Below are 22,058 nucleotides of genomic sequence, written 5' to 3'. Positions count from 1 at the left end.
CATAGAATGGCCTGGGTTGAAAATGACCACAATGATTGTGCAGTTTCAACACCCTGCTGTGTGCAGGGTCACCAACCACTGATTAGGTTCATCCAGGTGGCTGCTAATGGTGTGGTGACATCCTCTTGTGCCAAAGAACAAAGAGGAGAAGCTTCAGGTATCTTCCATGCACTTGGGTGGTGGATTTCCCTGCGTGGGCTTTTTGTGTTTTTGAGGAAAGCAAAATGTGAGTACAGTGGTGCTTTCTGCATAGGCAACATTGATTTCCAAACCCAGTTTGACACAGCTGTTCCTTAGAAGGATCATGAGGTGGTTTCTGCGATCTGCATTTGAGTGTCAGTAGCTGGTTAGCTTGCAGATCTCAGAAGTGATGGGAGCTCCTGCTGAGTAAAGCTGGGAGCCCAACCACATCCACCAGAGACACAGCTCTGGCATGCTGCAGGCCCCCATTGAGCAGCCTGCCCTCATTTGTCTTCTTACTAGAATGTTAACCAGGAATTGGCTTAGGAATAAACCTTTTCCTTCAGTACCTCCAGCATGGAACTTAAGAGGGGCTTAGGATCTTCCTTGTTGAGTGCTTTGTGTAGCTGTTATTAGAAAAGGAGATAGAGTGGATTCTTCTTTCCTTGAAGAGGTCTTGCTGACTGCAGAGCATCATTTGACTTCTCATAAACCTTTTACCCACGATTACAAATAGATGCACAATGTTGATACTGGGCTGCAGTGTTTGCTCTTCTTCCTGGGGAGACCGGAATGTGGGAGGAGGAGGACGTGAGAGTGGTGTCCAGCGATCACATCTGAGAGTTGTCAGAAGGATCCTGCAGATAATTTGCTGCTGCTTTTAATTTTATTAAGCAGTGCCAGAGTCCGCAGGGTGACAGATGGGTTTGTGCAAACTGCAGCGAGTCACTCTGGTCTCTTTTTCCTCCAGACATCATACGAATCCCGTGGGCACGGAGTGGCGATGGAAAATGGATCAACCTGAGATGATCTTGAGGGAAGCTCTTGAGAATCATCAGAACATGATCAAGGAGTTCAAAGGTAACTAACTTCTCTTCCCATCACTGACGCTGTTTGAAGATGCAGAAGCATCTTTAGAGCTTAGATCAGAGCATCCTAGTCACCTGCAGGACAGAAAGAGGCATAAGATCTATGATCTCAGAAGGTGGGAAAACCTCGAGGGCATGATTACTGCTTGGTTTTAGCAAAGTTTTGTCTTGTTTTTGTCATTGCAACCTGAGTCAGCTGTTGAGTGCCTACCCCTGCCTTGAGGGAGCAGACAGGAGCTGCCTCTTGTGCATGCTGGTGGCTGTGACATCGTGTCCCTCTGTGTGCCCTGAGGCTTCCACAGCAGTTAAAGCTCACCTGGGTGATGAGTGATTTCATTGTTCTTATGTCAAAGTGAGAGCAGATGGAAGGCAAGAGGGATTGATATCTAACACAAGTAAGAAATACATTGTGTGGCCTAGAAGCTTCCACTAGAAGCTTTTGTTATCTCTGAAACTTCTAGATTTTCCTCATTAATAAGTGAGCAGTAACATTCAGGTTATTATTTTTGAGGATTACTCAGTGTATTTGTGTGCAACTGAAGCTGCAGTTATTCGCTGATCTGCAAATTACTGTATTTTGCTTCCATTATCAAATCCTTATGGGTTCATTTATTTGCTTTTCAGCTGTACGTATAGAAATGTTTGCTTTCTTCTATTCTTCTCTCCCCAAGCAGTGAGCGTGGTCACCCTGCCAGGGTCAGCCCTGTGCTCAGCGTGCCGACCAGCTTGGCAGGACAGGTCTAGAACTCTGCTCCTCCTAATTGACAGCAGAGGCTGTGCGAGCAGCAGGAGTGAAATGAAGCATCCATTAAAAGTGCAAGAGGAGCCTTAGCCTTGGCTGTCGTTTTGGGAACCCGTTTGTTTACGTTGGCTGTGTGCAAAGAGAACCCAATGGCTTAAAAATGTGACAGGCGAAAAAACTCGTGTCAGCGGAGCAGCGTTGCTCTTCCTCATTCATTGGACTTATGCAGTAGGCGGAAAAATAACTGGAGCTGGGGCCTCACGAGCTTTGCTGCTCACAGGGGCTGGTTTGCATCATCTTGCAGTTTCAGATCCCTGGGAGCTCCCGTTCTGAGCTGCAGGGAGAGCAGCCAGGAGACCCAGCCGTGCTGCTGTGTGCGTGCAGTGTGGAGGGCTGGGTTGCTTCTGGCAGCCAGGCTCTTAAAGGAGTTGAAAGTGTCTTGGCAGGCTGAAGGGGTTGTGCTTAATGGGTTCAGGTCTGGTTGGTGGCTGATAACATGCGGGGCGATTCAGGTGTTGATCCAGGAGCCTGTGCTGCACAGCTCAGAAAGCAAATGGTGTCCTGGGCTGCATCAGAAGAGAGGTGGCCAGCAGGGACAGGAAGGTGATCGTCCCCCTCTGCTCTGCTCTTGTGAGGCCCCATCTGCAGTGCTGTGTCCAGGTCTGGAGCCCCAGTACAAGACAGGGAGCTGTTGGAGAGGGTCCAGAGGAGCCACAAAGATGATCAGGGGGCTGGAGCAGCTCCCCTACAAAGACAGGCTGAGGGAGCTGGGCTTGTTGAGCCTGGAGAAAAGAAGGCTGCGGAGTGACCTCAGTGCAGCCTGCAGTACCTAAAGGGAGCCTGCAAACAGGAGGGGAATCAACTCTTGGAAAGGGGAGATAACAGCAGGACAAGGGGAGATGGTTTGAAGTTGAGGGAGGGAAGATTGAGGTCAGGGAGAAGTTCTTTACTACGAGAGTGGTGAGGTGCTGGAACAGCTGCCCAAAGAGGCTGTGATGCCCCGTCCATCCCTGGAGGTGTTCAAGGCCAGGTTGGATGGGGCCCTGGGCAGCCTGGGCTGCTGTGAAATGGGGAGGTTGGTGGCAGGGGGGTTGGAGATTCATGATCCTTGAGGTCCCTTCCAAGCCTGGCCATTCTGTGATTCTGTGATCTCAGTGAATGGATGGTGAGACTGAATGCACACTCAGCAGCATTGCAAGCACTCCTAATTTCGAGGGGGTGGGAAGCACACTAAGCAGCAAGGTTCTGCTTCAATAGAGCTCTGGAAACCTGACTGTTGGACTGAACACAGGGATTTGTGTGCAGTTCAGCCTGAATTGGAAAGGTCTGTGTGAAGATGTCCTCACCACCATCTGCTGGCAGGAGACCCACCTGCTGTGGGTGAACAAGGGGCAGCAGACTCAGGTTGCTGTTTGATAGCTTCAGGCTGTCCAGTGAAGGGAGTGCATGTTTGCACATGTCCTCAAGTAAGCAACTCTCCAACCATGGAGGTTTTCAAGGCTTCTAAGCAAAGCTGTCACCATCTCAGCCAGTGCTGGAGCCTGAGCTGACACCTGCTGCAGTGGTTCCATGATTTGTGTTGCACCTATCAAACTCAAAAGCCCTACAAATAATAAAACACCCTATCTTCTTTTCTGTCAGATAGGGCTTGAGTCAAAATATTTGTTTATATTCACACAGAAGAAAAGCAACACACTGTTAAAGTGATGCATGACCCAGGGGCAATTCCTGCATTCTGTGTTGAAGCACTGCAGTGTGATGGAGGCATTGCTCCTGCAGGGCAGAAATGAGGTGTTTGCACAGCAAGTCGGTGAAAACCAGAAGTTCCTGCGAAGGAACTTCTGTTTGAAGCCCAGCATTCTCCTGAAAGTTGTGTGTGGGAGTTGGTTTAAACCCAGCTTCAAACTGTGAAATAAACCTTTCTTCCTTAAAACAACAGCAACAGACACAACACCGACAGATTGCACATCGAGCCTGTGCACACAGAGGAGACCCAGCACGGTGCTCTGTCTCATGTGCACGTCTCACCACCCATCACTGGAGGTCCTCCTGACCTCTTATTGGAGCCACTGGAGCAGGAATGCCAAATCTCTTGGATGTCATTGGAAAAAGGCAGCCCAGAGCTCGGGTGGGAAGCCAAGTTCAGGAGCAATGAGCATCAGCTCTGCTCATCCTGCAGGCTGTAACTGAGCGTGCTGTGGGGCAGGGCACTTGAAGTAATCATCATCTGACCTCACCAAGGCCTCATTCAGTACTCTGAGACTTACAGATATGCTCAGCTGGAGTCCAGGCACAAATCCACACTGGACTCTGCCACTGCCCAAAGTTATACATGAGAGTCAGTGAGGTGGCAGCCATCTCTTGCTGGTGTCCCAAACCCTCAGCTGATGACCTCACAGTCTGTGGCTGTGTGTGTTTGAGCACCAGCCTGAGCCTCCATCACCCTCCATCGTGGCCTAAAACTTGAACGTAGGAAGTTCCATACAAACATGCAGAAGAGCTTTATGGTGACTGTGATGGAGCACTGGAACAGGTTGCCCAGAGAAGTGGTGGAATGTCCTTCTATGGAGATCTTCAAGACTGTCTGGACACCTCCCTGTGTGACCTGCTTTGGGGTACCTGCTGTGGCAAGGGGGTTGGACTCAGTGATCTCTTGAATTCCATTCCAACCCCTGTAATTCTGTGATTCCATGGTTTTCCTTTGCGGTGTGATATATTTGGGAAAACAAAAATTGCATAAAAATTTACTATCTTCACATTAATCCATCTTCCCTTAACTGTTGTCACTTTCTGAAACTCAGACACTGTTTTGCCTTGTCCCACTTTGGATGCAATAGCAATTGGCAGCAATCTCTACGTCAGGCTTGCTTTTTATACCAAATGCTCCTATCACAGCAGGTTGTTTGCTCACACTTCTCCTATGCAGCCTACTGCAGGGAACCTGCCTGAGCAGGATAATCTCCAGAGATCCCTTCTGATCCCCGCAGTTCTGCAGTTCTGCTTCTCCCCTTACTGCTCTTCTCAAAAAATGTTGGAGAGGAGAAAAGATTCCAGAGTGATTTGGCAGGAACTGTTCCTAAAGTGTCAGGAGCTCTGCAAAGACAGTCCTGTTCTCTCTTCTGGAACTTATTTTCCATTAAACCAATTGCCAGACATTCCCATGAAACGTGCATGTGCTTCCTAGCAGCGTTACCCTGGGCCAGGAGTTGTGAGAGTGCAACCAGAGGGCAATCTGTGTCCTGCAGGAACCTCACTGTGTGCTTCTGAAAACGTGTTCCCTCCTCTTTTAACGTTTGCCATGGTTTGTGCAGGTGTTGGAGACCGTAAGTGTTAGTTAATGTCACATCATTCTCCTAAAGAAGAACTGTTGGAGAGGCATCTTCCTGACAGGGAGCGGAGGTGGGGAGGTGTGAAGCAGTTTGTTTGATGGATACGTTTTGCAGGTAGGGACTGTGAGTCTCTGTGCCCTTGTGGAGGGCACACGTGGAATGGAAACATAACTCAGAAATAAGAGAGTGGATGTGTGACAGCACAGCCCTGGTTTGGCTGGGGGGAAAAATGAAGGAATAGACACAAACACATGACCTGAAAGAGGAAATCCTGTGGGTTTTCAGGACGAGGTGTGTTCTGAGCAGTTCCCACTGGGGTCTTCAAGTTAGATCTGGGAATGCCTGTGCGTGATGCTACACTGGTGTTCTGTGCATCGCAGGCACAGGAGGCTGCAGAGGGACACCCACATCCAGCAGGCTGTGCTGGGCCATGCTTTAGTTTCCCTGATCCACGTGCACTGGTAGGATGGCAGCTGGAGGCAGCAATGCCCACTAATCCTGTTTGCTTTGCTCCTGTCTAGCTTGTGATTTATGTGGGCAAATGATTGCATATAAAACCCTTGCCCTCATCTGCGGTGTGTTTGCTGTATGTGCCACTGTGATGTAAACTGATTTGAGAAAGTTCCTTTTGAACTCTGTGATGTTGGAATTTTTCTTCCAGAGCTGGCACTGTAATTACTGCAGTCCTATTGCCAGATGCTGAGACAGAGAGAAGTTAATTCCCCCAACGACCCACAGTAGCTCTAGAAAAACAAAAGGCAGTTCTTTCATCTCCGTGTGTGGCTGAGATGCTCCTTTCTTTCCCAATAGTTCCCAATAAAGCTCTCATTTAGCGCTGTCAGGTTGCTGCAGTGCAGCCATTAGTCCTGTCCCTATTCAGGACGAAGCCCGGCTGGTTTCAATGTGCTGAGCTTCACTCTGATCACCAACCAGCTTTTCTGCGTGAGGCTGAAGCAATATCCACCAACACCTCTTTTTTATCTAGGCTTTGCAGCATAGCATGTAATTTTCTGTGCTGTTTGAGCTCCAGCGTCTAGGCAACGGGAGGTGAGCTGAGGACCTGCTTTCAAACTTCACTCTTTGCTTTTTGAAGCAGACCAACCCCCAACCCAAAACCTCAGATATTGTTCAAGTCCATCAAGGCACGCCGAGGAAATGGGATGTGACACATCTGGAACAAAAAGCTTGCTTGCAGTCGGATGCCTTCATAGGGGCTCCTGAGCGCATAGCTGGGTATGGATGGAGCAGCCTTCCCTCTCCCCTGCCCGCTCATGGGTGGAATAATTGCAGTTCAGATCTGCTAAACCTGCAGACGGATGCTGCAGTTGGATTCCTCGTTTTTCTCGTTGCTCTGAAGTTTCTCTGGCTGCTCACATGTGGGTGTTCTTTGGGGCACGTCCTCTGGGTTGTGCCCAGCAGACCTGGTGGCTGAGCTGTGCCCAGCTCCTCTGGGGGCTTTGTTCTCATGGGGCGGCTGGTTGGCAGGACTGAGAATCAGAACGTGGTGTGACTTCTGTGAGTGCCTGCTGGAAGTGGCACAGAGCTTGCTCCTGTGCTTGTCTCAGCATTTAGGCAGTGTCACCAAGATCTTAGCAAGGGGAAGTTTGACTCACATGTCACTGGAGTGGATTGTGACAGCTGACTGAGCCCTGAGCCTCATGTGCCTGGCCATGCACTGCTGTGCAGGCTCCTGCAGGGCTGTGTTGGGTCTCTCTGGCCATGGCTTGCTGTCCACTCTGGTACAGAATGGCTCCAACTGGCATCACTTGGTGCCAGGGTATATTTTATCATAGAGCTACAGGATGGTTGAGTTGGAAGGAACCTCAAAGCCCATCCAGTTCCAACCTGTGGGCTGGGTGCCCCCCAGCTCAAGCTGCCCAGGGCCCATCTCTGGCCTGGGGCACCTCCAAGGATGGAGCACCCACAGCTCTGCACAGCAGTACCAGTGCCTCATTGCCCTCCGGGTGAAGAATTTTCTCCTCACATCTGACCTAAATCTCCTCTCATTTAGTTTAAAGCCGTTCCCCCTCGTCCTGTCACTATCAGACCATGTAACGGGTCTCTTTCCCTCCTGTCTCTTAAGGTCTCCTCAAGTACTGGAAGGCCACAGTGAGGGCTCACAGAAGAGAGAACAGAACACCCCCAACTCTCAGCCTGTCTCCATAGGAGAGGTGCTCCAGCCGTCTGAGCACCCTTCTGCCTTCCTCTGCACCTTCACCTTCCAGATTCAAACACAGCTGGGAGGATGCTGTGTGTAATTTACACCCTTTCTCTCTCTTTGCAGGAGTGACAGGAGTGAGGGCAGAGCGCTTCGAGGAGGCGATGGCAGCCAAGCACTGCGCTCTGTCCCTGGTGGGAGAGCCCATCATGTACCCCGACATCAACCGCTTCCTGCGGCTCCTGCACCAGCGTGGCATCTCCAGCTTCCTGGTTACCAACGCACAGTTCCCAGAGGAGATCAGGTGAGAGCTGAACAAAAAAAGTCCCCACTGCAGCATGTCAGTGCTGACCTGTGCTGTAATGCCGTTTGGTCACTCAGCTCTGTGCTGGCAATGAAAGGGGCTCACCCAGCAGCTGCTGGATTTCCACCCGCATCTCCCTGTGTTCTCCCTCGTCTTTTTCTCTCTCTGGCTGAGCTCTGCCCAGCTCAGCCTCTGTGGCAGGACCCAGGTACAGTTCTAACAGCAGGGACAAAGCACAGTGCCACATCACCCTGCAGAAGTGGCAGCAGAGGGGCTTATGCTAAACATTCACAACAGCTCAGTGTGCTCCCAGAGTTTTTCTTTTGCAGACACAAAAAACTGCTGGTTCTGATGGCCTTTTAACTGCCAGGCTGCTTTTAACCAACGGAACCAAGGAAATGCAGTAAATACCCTTGCACTGCAGGATGGCTGGGAGCTCATCTGAGCACCATCAGTTCATGGTGCTGCCGAAGTGCAGCCCTGCAGTTTGCTGAGCTGTGCTGTGTGAGGGCTGTTTGCAGCTCAGCCTATTTCAGCTCGCTGCCTTTCCATGTTAGCACTCGGAGAGCTTCCTTTTCCTTTCCTTCTTCTGGTCTGAATATGGCAGTGAGGGGGGAAGGGCATGCAATTTTTGAGTGAGTAATTATACACTACAAAGGCATTCCAAATGATTGAATAATTGTGTAATCAAGTTACTTTAAGTCGTGTATTATGTGCCTGATCGACAGAAATTGCTCCCTCCTAAAAATAGCCTTTCAGAAGGAGAGCATACTATATTTTGGAGCTGTATCTTTTAGGATCTGCTGATTGTTGTTAAAAAGAAACCAAAAAAGCGATAAAATGCAAGTCTTGGTGTCATTGAAAATTGCGACTGATCTTTGGCTAATCAAAGGAAATGACTTGCCCAGTAGGAGAGCTGAAGTGTGCACCAAGTTTGGTTTCTGTTGTCAGCAAAGGGGAGATGTAGTGTAAAAGTTGGTCCAGAAGTGGGTGGTGTGAGCTCAGAGCGTGCCTGGAGGGTACAGTGGGCTTGAGAGGACCCCGGGGCTCCAGGGTGGTGCTTCCTGGGCCTTCCTCCTCTCCTCTTCCTCCTCTCACACACAGACTGCAGCTCCGCCTGCCTCCAGGCAGATAAAGCAGAACATTTTACTGTGTGCAAGCTCATTGAGCAGCTACCTGGCTCTTGTCCTCTTCCTTGTTTCTGATTATTGGCTGTGAACAAGAACGCTCACGTAGATGTGTTTGCATTTAGAAGCATCATTAATAATAACGAGCAGGTGCTTGCTATTGCTCATAAAAATGCGTATTTGCTTACTGTATGGATGTTCCTGTTTTCTTGTATCATTAACTACCCTGTGCCCTGTCTCCTGCTTGCAAAAACATCCCATGGCTGCTGTCTGAAGGCAGCTCATTGCTCCTCCATTGTGCTACACTGCGGCTGTGATTTCTGCATTCATCTCACATATGCTAATGCTGTGGATTTTAATGCGATCTCCTGGACCTCAGCTGTCTTCACTCACTGTAGTGTGCAAGTTACAGCCCCGAGTTAAGGAGGAACTTTGGAAAGTCCATCCGAGCCATGGGCAACTCAGGTTCCCATTCATTATGAAATTCACTTGCTTCCTGGGAAGCTCAGATGCTGCTTTTCTCCCTGGCCATGGGTGCACCCCTAGTTGCCCTTTCTCCTTTTCCCCGTTCAGTGTTGGTGTGCAGGAAGCCATGCTGGTGCCCAGCCATAGGGAGCTCTGGGGGCAGCGTGGGGCAGAGCTCCCATGCTGGCATCTCCTAAGGAGGGACTAGGAAGCTCCCTCATCCTCTCCAGTGCTGAGCCTGCTGCCCCTTGCCTGCCTTTAGGATCCAGCTCCGTGTAGAAGAGATGATTTTCTCAGCTCATCTTTTAAAAAACCCTCATTCCTTCTCGTATGGGAACTGTTGAGTCAGGGCCTGAACCACTGGTCCTGGGGAAAGGACCTGGTCAGCCCTGAGAGCACAGGTGGAGGCAGTTCACCACTGAGACAGGAAGGGATGGAGCCTGGCTGCACCTCTTCTAGATAGAGAGGTGACAGACCTTATTTAAGGGCTGACCCCCAGTGGGAAGGATCTCTTTCTGGTGATCCCTACTTGAAGCTTTCCTCTAGGAACCTTGAGTCTTTTGACATGGGTGAGCAATCTTCTTCCCTTCCTTTATATCACCTTTCTATCGTGCTGGTCCTTCCATCATCACACCTTTGTTGTAACACCTTTCCCATTGTGTTGATCTGTCCAATTGCTATGCTTCTTCAGTGGGGCTTCTTCTAATTAGGCTACTTCAGCATTAAGGAAAGAAGAGCACTTTGGCTGTGTTTTTTGTGCTTTAACACTTCTCCTTACAGCTACAACACTCGGTAGTTTTGGAGGTGCTAGGTCGGACAAAATGGGTTTTTAACCCAAGGTGTCACTCTTGTTCTGAGCTGTCCTCTGTCTAAATACACCTGAGGAGGTATGTTTAGATGGGCTGTTTAAGTATTCACATTGAGTAGCTGGGTTTTGGTGGCCAGCAGCTGTCTTCAGTCTCGTTCTGGGCTGTCTTCAGTCTCGTTCTGGGCAGTTTCTGTCACCTCCTCACCTCTGGGGACAGCCAGGGACTTGGTGTATTTTTGGGTGGCATTGTTTGGCAGCTGAACAATAGCTGTTAATTTCTTATCTTGTAAAGAACCAAATCAGCTTGGGACTATAGGCTGCTCATTAGCAGCCTTCACAAAAAGCACTTGCTAAATGTTGTCCTAAACCTGCTGCAAAGCGGAGTCACGGGGCGCAATCTGGAGGCTGTCACCTCCTCTCCCTCCAGGTGACAAAGGAGGAATGGACGTGTTACACCATAGCTGTTATCAGCTCCATTTGGCAGAGGAGATTGCTTTATTTTGTCCCTTTTTTTGCCCTTCAGCGTCCCTTTGCTAACAGACTTCAGCATTGCTTGTTCTCCTTTCTACCCTTGGGTTTTGGAGGTGGGTTGGGCTTGACCCACATTCTTTGCACAGCAGAGCAGGTTCCATCTGTGCTGGGTTCACAGATGCTGCTTTCACCAGCACTGTGTGACTGGACACTGTTGATATGAAATGAGAGTCCTGGAAGGGGAAGGAGAGCACTGTGGGGAGGTTGGGATTTGTTTGATGTCTTTAAACACCTTTGATTTTCCTTCAAAAAAACTTATTTGGCAGATGCAGCCAACTGCAGATCAAGTCAGTTCATCCTGTGCAGCAGTGGAACTGGGCTGAATTAAGGTTGTCTTTCTGCTGGATGAGTTTATTTTTCTATGGGCCAGGAGAACAACGTGGCTTGGAATGGGCTGAGCCTCAAGATTTCTGACCCCAGGGGCTCAAAAAAAAAAAAAAAAAAGCAAAAAATCAGTTATCAGTAATGTCAGAAAATAATCACCTACTTCTCTTTTCTCTTACCAAGGAACTTGGAGCCTGTCACACAGCTGTATGTCAGCGTGGATGCCAGCACCAAGGAGAGCCTGAAGAGAATTGATAGACCCCTCTTCAAAGATTTCTGGCAGAGGTTCCTGGACAGCTTAAAGGCCTTGTCTGAAAAGGTACCTGGTTATGAATATTTTCTTTTTCCCATACTTTTGCATGTTACCTTCTCAGCCAGAAGTGGAATGGCTAAAGGTAGCAGTCCCGTAGTAGTAGTAGTAGTAGTAGTAGTAGTAGTAGTGAGTCGTGAGCCCCGGATATGCTGGGAGCATGTTACCTATCTTATGTACAAAATGTGTAAGAGTTCAGCAAGCTCAATCAGTTTCCTATGAGAGAAGAAATTTCATCGCTGAGAGAGCAGTATGTGTCAGATGGGACAGAAAACTTTGCTGTGAGTTTAAAAGGATGGCTGTGAAGTAAGCATAAGACACAAATGCAAGGTAGGACTCCAAATAGGAGATGAGGAGGTTATAAGAGAGTGGTTCGCCTAATGAAGCTGATGCTGCTGAAGAAAGACTGGAGATTCAGAGACAGCTGGGAGGTCAGAAATCCACGTGTTCTGGTTCTCATAGATTCCCTTGAAATTGAGGTACATAAAGGAGGTGAAAATGTGGGTGCTGGAGATGAAGGCTCTGGTTGCCCTCCTGCCACATACAGCTCAATGCCTCTGTTGTTTCTGGAAGACTCAGTCAAACCAATGGGTTTGAGCATAGTTGTGATGGTATCCCTTCACACTGCCAGCACTTTGGGTCTGTCCAAGAGCCAGCTGGTGCCCTGAAGGCACGGGCTCCCATCTGCTGCTGTTGGCTCACAATTCCATCCACCATGTTGCAGGTTTTAATTGTAAGTAATGAATCACTCATGGTCCCAGCATCATATGAGGTAGTAGAAATGCTTCATGAATGTGCCTTCCCTCTCCTGGTTACTGATACTGTGCTCTGATGGAACAAGCACTTCTCTTTGCTGTTTTGGCAGAAGTTTATGTGCTCCCTGCTGAGATGAACTGACAAGAGAGACTGTTTCAGCTGAATTAAATTTTCTACCTTCTGAGCTGACTGTGTTGGGCCATTTTCTGCCAAATAACGTTAGGAGACTCTGAAGACTCACTGTAACTGAGTGACACTTCTGCAAAGGCATGTAGGTTTATCAACATGTTTGTAGGTACCAGCTGATCTTGTTGAACCAAGGCTAAATTCTGGGCTGACTGAAATTAGGTATAAACCCAATTAAGCTCTCTCAGTGGAGGAGGCCGTGGAAAAAGCAGAGGGGCTGAAATACCAAGAGCAAAAACATGGAAGACACTTGGGAAGCTGATTTTGCACATCGCTTCTCTCCCACCTCTCTTGACCCTTAGTAGAGATGGTTCTTTCCTTGCTGTGTGTTGGCAGAGCTTTCCTAGGGAAGAACTGAAGGTGAACGTATTGGCAAGTCAATCCATACAGCTAAAAATACTCTGGTCAAGGTGAAGAGGAGGTAAAAAGCAGCTCAACTACCAGGTGTGTTTTCTCCTAAAAGCTACTGCTGTTGGAAGGGTCCTTGAAGCACTGGTAACACAAGAGCCAATTATTACTTGCTCCAGTGGACAGTATGCTGTGCTGCCGGCCCCAGCTCAGCTGCACGTTGCATCATCAAACAGAGGCAGCAGCAAGAAGCTGCTGTTTGTAAGTTTGTCCTTCAGTGCTGCTTGTAGCACACAGAAATCATCTCAAGCTGCTTTGAGGCAAAAGCAACTTCTGAAGTGCACTGCCCTCTGTTAATATGTGTGCTGTTGAGCACCGTTCTGCAGGGCTGTGATGGCTGGAGGGTGCTGAGAGCTGATGCCTTGACTGCTGTTCCCAAGAAGTACAGTTTCTGTTTCTGAGTGGATGGTGAAGTGCATTGTGTTGGGAAAGTGATGCTAATGCATCTGGAAGTGAAATACAAGCCCGATACTTTCATATAGCCTGAAAAAAAGAGAAAACCCCACACAAACAATAGGTTTGTTCAGGGTAATTCTTCCCGGACTGCTGGCATTGCAGCTGATAGAAGTCAGTGCTAATAAGAATCACAGGCTTGATCTGGGAGCATTTGAAAGAATAGCAATGGGCACAGCCCCAACAGAAGCCATGACTTGCTGTGCTGCTGTGGGGCTGTGCATGGTGCTGCAGGGCCTGCGCTCACAGATGGCAGTGAATTGTTCCAGTGTGCTTCCCCAGCACCATGCAGTGTGTTGGTGATGGCTGCTGCAGTGCACGGCACGTTCAGGAGGAAAAGAAGCAATGCTTTTGTGATTTTTTTTCTTTCTGTAGCAAACAACAAGAAATACCATCCTTGTTCCCTGCTCTTTGGAGCAAGTATTTTTGCCTTTCTGGAGCAGTTTTTACTGAGATGGTCTCGTTGGCTTTTCTGTACTGAGAAATGTTTCCCAAGAGAGGAATCTGTTAAGCAGCAGGTAGACTCCCAGAAGGCTCTGTTGGTTTCTCATCGTGCATCTTCTGCCCTCCAGGTGAAATTGAGAGGAAAAAGAAGAATGCTCTGCACGATTTAGAGCATGCTCTTTCCACACACTGTGTTTGAGAGTTTCAGAGTCGTCCTACGGCGGCTTTGAGTTCATCAGAACAAGAGTGAGGGGCCGTGGTGTGATGGACGAGCCGTTGATGAGGCACCAGGGATGTGAATACTTGTTCTGCAGACCAGAAAGCTGTATTTCGGTGCTGAAAAGCATTTCTTTGTAGTGCTGTATCCAAATGAGGAATAGGTGTTAATTGAGAGCAAGGGCTCAGAAGCTCAAGAGGGAGGAACTGTATTTCCCGTACTCTGGAGTTTTCCTATCAAGCTGATGTATTTTTTTTTCCCCCAGAGGTGCCATTAACCAAATGTACTGCCTTAGGAAGAGAATAAGGAGCTGACATTGTGAGCTCTGATAAATGGACCATCAGCCTGCTCCTTTGTTTTTCTGACTTGGTGCTCTGTTTCCCTTGCTGTTACCAGAGCAGGTTGAGCAAGGCGTGGAAGCAGTGGTGTGTGTTGCCTATCAATCACAGATGTTGTCCCAAGCAGCAGGGCTGGTGATTGAGACAAATGCCCTGCTGCTGGTACACAGAGTGGAGATGCAGTGACCCCAGGTTGCAGAAGCACCTACAGATTTCAACACGAGCACGCTGAAAATAACTGGAGAAAAGATGGTATTGGGCATACCAGAACGTGCCCTGTTTGTGACTCAGCATTACTCTGCAACACACTTCTGGTTTCCACCTGGCCGAGAAGTAAGGTGACTCCTGAAGGAAAACGTGGACCTTGGTGCTGGGCTCTGCTCCTCTTGGCACCTGGCTGAGCACTCTTCCAACCTTGACGTGGTGTGACCTCCTCTGTCTGTGTCTTCTTGACTTAATCGTGACAAATCCTGTCCTGTCCACTTGTACCTCAAGTACTTGCTGTGCTGCCAGACACCAAGTGGGCACTGCTGAGCTGCTTTAACTTTCAGAGGACGGGTGCCAATGTTCTGCGAACAAATCGGAGCCATGCACGAAGCGAAGGGGGAGGGGGAAAAAAAACCCCTTCAGGTTAATAGATGTTATGGCACTGCAGGATGTGATGACGAAGCAGAACCTTATCCTTCCTGTCCTTCCAGGAGGGTCACAGAAGAACAAAAGAAATGGCTTATTGGCACTTTCTGGAGGTCAGGTACAGGCTTGTCTTTATACATCATAGCTGTTCTTGGCTTAGATCTTGGATAAAACAATGCCATCACTTTTTTCTTTTCTACTTCAGGAGAATTAAGGTTTCATGGAAACACAGGGTCACGAGTAAGGTGTAGCAAAGCTCTTTCCTTGATAGAAAAGGACCATCAAAAGACAGTTTTGTAGCTCTACCTCTCCCTGCAGATCACACACCTGGCAGTGCATTGCCCTTCCGTGCATTTTGGTGCTCCTTCCCCTGAGGTGGTACAGAAGGCACATCCAGAGACAGGCACTAAGTGTAAAATGGTGCTGTCTTCCAGTTCTGCACATTGCTGACAAGTCATTCGTTTTCCAGTTCTGGGTGATGACACCAAGCTGCATGTTAAAATGTTTCATGCTTGCATCTGGTGCTCTTTACTTTGGTGGTCTTTTCCAATACGATCCTTCAGAGCTGTCCTTGGCTTCTGTATGATTACAAGCATAGCATAAATGCATTGAGTTACATCTTTAATGTTGCATGTTGTAGGGCTTGCTGTATAATACATGGTAGTCATGATTGTTTTATGAGAGGAGTACATCTGATTTGCATGGAGATTATTTGTGGTTAGTGGGGAGGGGAGCTGGTTTGTGGAGCCCAGTCTGGTGTGTGAGCTGGGTGACTTTTTAAAGGAGAAATTAAATGAAAATCTGCAACAGATGTTAGAATCAGTAATCAATTTTACCACTATGAATTTAGAAGAATTTGACTCTTCTGCACAGTAAATGCTCTCCACCAGCTGTGTGCTCATTTTAATGGTTTTACTAATGAGACTTCTGGTGTAAGCCTTTTCAAGTGAGCGTTACGGAGGTACAATGTTAATATTAAGTTGTGGTGTCTGAAATACATCACCTCCTTTCAGCTTAGCTCAGAGCAAGCAGCAGTCTAAATGAGGCTTCGGCGAGATTCTTGGCATCATAGGGAGTGCAATCTTTCTTCTGCTGTCTGCTCCAGTATCTCTTAGTTTGCTTGCAGGCAAGAGGAGGGAAAAACGTTCATAAACACACTCCATCAAAATGATATGATTTTCCAAGTTGCTTTACTGTGTCTTATAAAGACAGTCTGGTTGAGAAGTCAAGGTGCCTCAAGGCTGGAGCACAATCTGTGCTGTCGCACTGCTGCAGGGCCCTGCGATGGAATCACAGAATTGTTGAGGTTGGGAAAGACCTCCAGGGTCACCTGGTCCCTGACCACGTCCCTCAGTGCCACATCTCCATGGTGTCTGAACACCTTCAGGGATGGTGACCCCACCAGTTTCCTGTGCAATCTGTCCTTTCTCCCCATCAGCCCCTCCTGCCTTGGCTGCTCCTTCCTTGCCAGGGAGGACAAGAGCTTCAGAGTGCCTGCAGCTCACCTCTTCTGCTGCTAACCCTCTCATTTAGGTGCATTCACACTTCCTAGATCTTTTGCCTTGAGACTCCTCCTAGAGGCTGCAGGAGAGCTGGACACTTGGTTTTGAAAGGATTTTGTTGGAGGCGATGCTCTGTTCTGCAAGGCTTGGCTCTGGGAGCCAGCGCTGCCCTGGCAGCCTCTGTGCCCCTGGGGATGACATCTGACTTCATCCTCTCCTTGTGGCATGGAGCACTGGTGCTCATTTAAAGCAATTTGGAGAGGAGCAGCATGTGTGTGTTTTTGTGCAATCTTAAGAAGGAGGGAACACGTATAAAATTCTGCTCGTGGCATCTAGACAAAATAAAGTTATATCTGCAGTTTATTTTAAAGCACTTTTTTATTTCAGCCTATAAAGTTGAAGTAGCTGGGCCAAATGCCACGAGTTGGGGTTGTGTGGAGCATTGGGTAATGTTTCATTCTACTGAACACATTGCTGCTGAATTCCTCTTCTGACTGATGGCATGTCAATGGTTCCAGCGAGGTGACTGAGATCAGAAGCGTTCATTTGGGTCAGTGAATCCACTCGTTTGACATTTCAGCAGGGATGAGTTGACAAAGCAACTGCAAGACTGATCTGTTTTCTCATCTCAGGGTGAGTGTAAAATCGATGCAAATGAGAAAATAGGTTCTGTGGGAACGGAGCACTGAGCCCCAGCAAGGTGGATCCAACCAGGGGGATGGATTGCTTTGGAGGGCTGAGAAATCCTCTCCAAAGGAGTTAGCCATGGTGGGTCCTCCACTTCTCTTTTAGGGCAGGATCCTGGCAGGTAGGTGGGACACTGTCACTGTCTGTGACCTCCAGACCCACGTGCCCCATCCCTTATTCCATTGCTGCTGACATCACCCCTACCAAGCCTGGTTGATTGCAGGCTGTGTTCTTGAGAGCCAAGTTCTGTGTTTTTTTTTTCCTTGGACAAAAGTGCTGTTAGATTTTGCCAATGTAAGAAATGCAGAAATTGCATCACGTGGAATCGGAGTCTTCTGAAGCTGCTATGAGTTGCTGGAGTGCCTTTCAGATAAATTTCTGGGATTTATTGTCTTGTACATACTTAAATACAGAAGGCTGGTAATTAGTAAAAGGTCAAAGCAAATGGGCAAATCAAAGATGATTTACTTCTCATTTCTCATGCAGCAAAGGCCTTTGTGATGGGCAAACTTGGCTTCCCTCAAGCCTTTCAGTTCAGACTTTCATACTGCAGTAGATGCCATTGCTGTACTGAATAATTGGGGAGAGTCTCCCTTTGTTATTATCCTGGAATAGCTCTTGGCTACTCATCAGTCTGGTGGAGGATCTGCTATGAGATGTACTGTAAAGCATCCTGAGCTGTTTAATTCTAAAACCAGAGACCAGGTGAGGAGAGGGTGCTTACGGGGGGTGAGGGATGGTACTTTGTGCCTCAGGCATGCATTTGGGCAGGTATGCGCACTTAGCTGTTCCCCTTCTGCTCTGCAGGAATGGGCCGTGCAGCAGATTTGGTGTGACTTTGGATGTCTTCTGCTGCATAAAGTGTTCACTCTCTTCTCCACCCAGCTGCTGCCAGCTGAGGAAATCCCTCTGAATCTTCTCTAAGTTCTGCATTTCCATGTGCTGCTTTTGGTGCAGCTGTGTGTAGCCGTGCTGCGTTCCAGGTGAACTGGGGGCAGCAGGGCAATGCACGGGGGCACACGGGAGCTCTGTGTGATGCCTCGTGCACATGTACCTGGTGGCAGAGGCACTGAGGTGCTGCACAGAGCAGCGGTGACAGCCCCCTTTGCAAGTAGGAAGGGTGCCTGCCCTGCTGGTTGCAGGCTTGGTGGTGAGTGCCATGATGCCGGCTGTGAGCCTGGAGCAGCTTCATCGGGGGTGGAAATGGGGAGGGCTGGGATTGAAGAGTTCATGTAGCACCATCTGCTCTGCAATGGCTACATTCCACAGTTTTTCCTCTTGTCTCTTCTGGCTCTACTGTGCCCCAGCACCAGGCAGGGGCACTATCAGCCCCATCTCCTGCTAATAGGAAAGAGTTCTAATGGAACAGGCAGCTGACATGCTGAGGGCCTGCTTACCTTTGCATTACATTCATTACTTTAGGTTGTAGACCCCCGACTTAAGGCTGTACAAGATTTCTTTCTTGCAAAGGATGCTCCCCCAGTAAGAGCAGTTCTTCAGGCTCCTCATTTGTGTTATCTGTTCAATGGAGTGGGCAGAATCTCCAGCAAATTGTGGTGAGGCTTTCACTTTTATTTTCAGTTTATTTGGACAAACTCTCCCCCAGAATTTAATCCTTTGCTTCACAGACAGTGAGAGCGGTTTTCGTGGGATCCTTGCTGTTTTATGGCAGATGAATCTCTGCTCTCATCGCTCCTCCAAGTTGCATTGCTGGTTTGTTGTTTCCAGATAGCCAATGCCCACGTCATGAATTCTCTCTTCACTTTCCAGCCACAATGTCCTCCAGCTTTCGTTATCCTGCACCTGCCAACTCAAACCATTGTTGCAATGGGTTCTGTTAGGATGCAGTTCGTCCTCCTTGCCCACATCCCTCATTGCTGAGCATAAAGCACTGATTTTGAGGTCTGCTCTATTGGAGCCCCGCAAAATGTTAGGGGATGTTGTTTTCCTGGCTGAGATTTCACACCACAGAGGTCCATAACAAAGCATCTGAATATCTGTCTGGGTGTATAAATAGCTGCTGGCGTGGATTAAAAGTATGGAGCACCTGGCAGCTGCCATGGGGAGATTGGGTTCCTCCATTGGATCCATGTGCTGGTGAATGTTCAGTACCCCCTTTAGCCAGAAGCATTTGGCTGAAGTTGGCCTCTTTTTAAACTGCTCTTCCCCCTCACTTACTTTGTTCACATCAGTGCCATCCAGGCTTTTTCCTGAAGTTCTCTCTGTTAAGATACTGTGCACGTTGCTGTGCAAAGCCACTTTCTTGCCTCTTCTCCTTGCCTGTAGCCTATTTTAGTATCACCCTTCTCACAACCCCCAGCACTGCAGCTGTGTTTAGGGGCGATGCTCAAAGCCTGGCTGGGACCATCCTGCACAGAGCAGCACCGAGCTTTGCTCTGTTCTAATGCTGATTTGAAGTTACGCTGTGCTGCGTTTTTTCTTGGGTATAAATCTTACGTAGCTCCTTGAAACTGCTCTAGATAGAATAAAAAGCAGTAATTAATCGCAGCAATATTGTCACTGGTGATTTACAAGGGTAAGTGTATTAAAAGATGGATAAGAGGCAGTCATGGTTTCTGATTTACTCTGAAACATTCTCAGGTCTCAGAACAAAGCTGTTACTGTGCATGGCTTTATTTGCAGAGATTTTAAACTAAAACTGGGAAATTACCGCCGAGGTACGAAGCAATAAAGTAGATTACAGGCAATAGATGGCAAGTAGAGGAAGAATAATAAGGAGAGCAGCATGACTTGAGGTGCTCCTTCAGAGAGGTAAGGGGGAAATGCGTATTGCTGACAGGAGCTTTTTGAGCTTTTATTTTCAGGGCTGTAGCACAGTATGAAGGATGCGGTGTCTGTTAGGTACAGCATTTCAGAGCAGCTTCCATACAGCTGTCGTGTTGGGGAAGTTTGGGCAAGGAGATGCAGGGCAGCAGCGCTGGGCCCAGGTGGGTGCTGCTGTGGAGCACTTTTTTTTGAGCAGCAAAGTTGAATTCTGAGCTTTGCTCTGGTTTTACAGCAGAGTAGCTCATGCACTAATTATCCCATGGTAAAACGCACCTTTTTTAGCAATGAAGACAAAGCCTTGGCTTGCTTTAAACTGCTGTATTAATAGCAAATGCTCAACAATGTATGTCTTCGTAGATACCTACGCAGCACAAACTATTCAACTTCTTCACTTTAATGATGGTATTAGCCTGAAGAAAGGAAGCTGAAAACTTCTGTGCTCTGAGCTGAGTTAATCTTTGAAGGAAAAAAAAAAAACCCTCTGCTGTGCAAATCTGCCCTGCAGAAAGCTCACAGGTGCTTGCATGTGACTTTAGGAGGATGCCTCTCATTGCAGTGCTCAGGGCTGGGGGCTGTGATGGATGAGCCCTTCCTTTTAGGGGAGGGTCCTGGTTGTCAAAAACGTAACAGATTAATCTGCCATCGTTGCAAGGGTACTGAGTCTCTTCCTGCTGATGCTCTCCCAGAGCACAGTGGGCCGGGAGAGGCAGAACGTGCCTCACAGGCTCTCTGAACCTGCAGTATCCCCAGGCTGAACTGGAAGGCTTTGGAGAGCTGTGGGATCTGGGGCGTGCTGCCATTTCACCCTTCCCTTTGCTGCGCTTTGGATCTTTCATCCTTCACGGGTTTTATGCATGAAGATGGGTGTTGCTGAATGTGGTGAAGAGATGCTTGGCTGCAGGGATCTTTTTTTTTTTTTTTTCTGATCACATCCCTGCGACAAGTAATTTCCAAGTGTGAAAATTGCTTTGATATCTTTATTCAGGACATGCCTGCCTAGCGAGGCATTGCATAACCTGAGCACAGGAGGCAAAGCAAGTGGCTGTGGGACGGCTGGTCCCGCTGTGGGGCGGCACGTGCTGTTAGCTGTTGGGCTGTTTGCTGCTCCTTGCCAGCTGGGGAGCTCTGAAAACGTGGTGGGAAGTCAGCTTGAAGTTGAGGCTTCAATTGGAGGATGTAAAAATATTAATGAAACTGAAGCTGGCTTTTGAAGTGGCTTTATCTTCTGATACCTGCTAAGGATCTGTGAAGCTGGGTGAGGGAAAGAGCAGTTTTTGTTTGAAGTCTGCACCACAATTTCTTTTTCCTCTAAGACTGCTTTTTGCAGTTAGGAGAAGCAGCGTTCCTATTAGCAATATTGGTTTTGCTGCTTGTGTGTCTTTAGCTGCAAAATATGGATTTATTCTGGTGGGTGTTTGAATGTAAAGTCTGGAGTCTACTGCTAGCAATTCATCTGTATCAGAGGGAGGTGTCTGAGTGTTCTGGATATCTGGCTGTAAACTAGGGATTCTAAACCAATGGGGTTTTGTATTAATTTCCAAACAGAAGGAGAGTGTTAAGCTGTGCCATTAAGAGCACGTTCAGGTGGCTGTGAGCTGAGGTAAGGGTTTTGTTGAATCATCAGATCACTGAGGTTGGGAATGACCACTAAGATCCCAAGTCCAACCCCAACCACTGCCCACAGTGTCCCCACAGTTCTGGAACCATCACCTCCCTGGACACCAGCGTTGTAAGAATTGTAATCTTGCACGATTCCACTGCACCACCGGTGCTTGCTCACCTCCTGCTGTCCCTTAGGGTCAAATCCTGCCGCTGCCACCTCCCTGCCCAGCACACAAAGTATCCATCTCTGCAGCATGCCAGCATGCTCACCTCTCCCTCTCCCCCAGCCTGGATCTCAGATGGTTTATGAAGAATAATGTTACTCGATCTATGAGAAAATGAATGTTGAAAAGGGAATTAAAAAGAAATGATTTGGGGAAAGAAAAAAAAAAAAGCCCATATCTCTCTTGGTTATTGAAGCAAGACGGGAGCACTTTGTCAAGCTGACATGCAAAACCTTTATTAACATATTCTGGGACAGTGGAGGCCAGGAGTGGCATCACCTTGTGGGCTCTGCCTGAGCTGTGCTGGGTGGTTTGGCTTTGAGATTTGGCCAGAGGGAAAATCTGTGCGTACAGACAATGCTTTTAAGACTAGGAGCATTTTAGATTGGTTTCCAAGGAAAAGGGAACCGCCTCAGTCTCAGTGGCTTCAACTCAGTCTTGACTGCCCTGGGCAGGATGGAGAAAAGAGCCACGTCAGTCTGCTGGCCCCAGCACTGCTTTGAGTCCAGGCAACAGGCGCTACAGGGACCTGGGCATGAAACAAAAGATTTTGGACTTTAGAACCAGTTAAAGAAGAACTAGTTTGTTACAGTAAGTATCCTTCCCCCACAGCTCTGTTCGTTTATTTGTTCCTTCTGCCCCATTTTGGTATGCAAGAGATGCAGTGCTTTGTA

General features: G+C 48.2%; 1 protein-coding gene across 2 annotated transcripts in view; it reads left to right on the top strand.

Annotated features, from left to right (window-relative positions):
* LOC125703072 (S-adenosyl-L-methionine-dependent tRNA 4-demethylwyosine synthase TYW1-like) overlaps nucleotides 1-22,058 on the top strand; it is an 83,026-nt gene that overhangs the window by 40,661 nt on the left and 20,307 nt on the right. For both annotated transcript variants that reach the window (XM_048967087.1, XM_048967088.1), the window contains exons 11-13: nucleotides 932-1,041; nucleotides 7,405-7,582; nucleotides 11,021-11,156. In XM_048967087.1, the coding sequence (XP_048823044.1) occupies nucleotides 932-1,041; nucleotides 7,405-7,582; nucleotides 11,021-11,156 (424 nt within the window). The remainder of the gene's footprint in view (nucleotides 1-931; nucleotides 1,042-7,404; nucleotides 7,583-11,020; nucleotides 11,157-22,058) is intronic.

Source organism: Lagopus muta, chromosome 20, assembly GCF_023343835.1.
Source record: "Lagopus muta isolate bLagMut1 chromosome 20, bLagMut1 primary, whole genome shotgun sequence".
Classification (NCBI taxonomy): Eukaryota; Metazoa; Chordata; class Aves; order Galliformes; family Phasianidae; genus Lagopus; species Lagopus muta.
The sequence above is the reverse complement of the archived record's forward strand: the minus strand, read 5'-3'. Positions and strand labels throughout refer to the sequence as shown.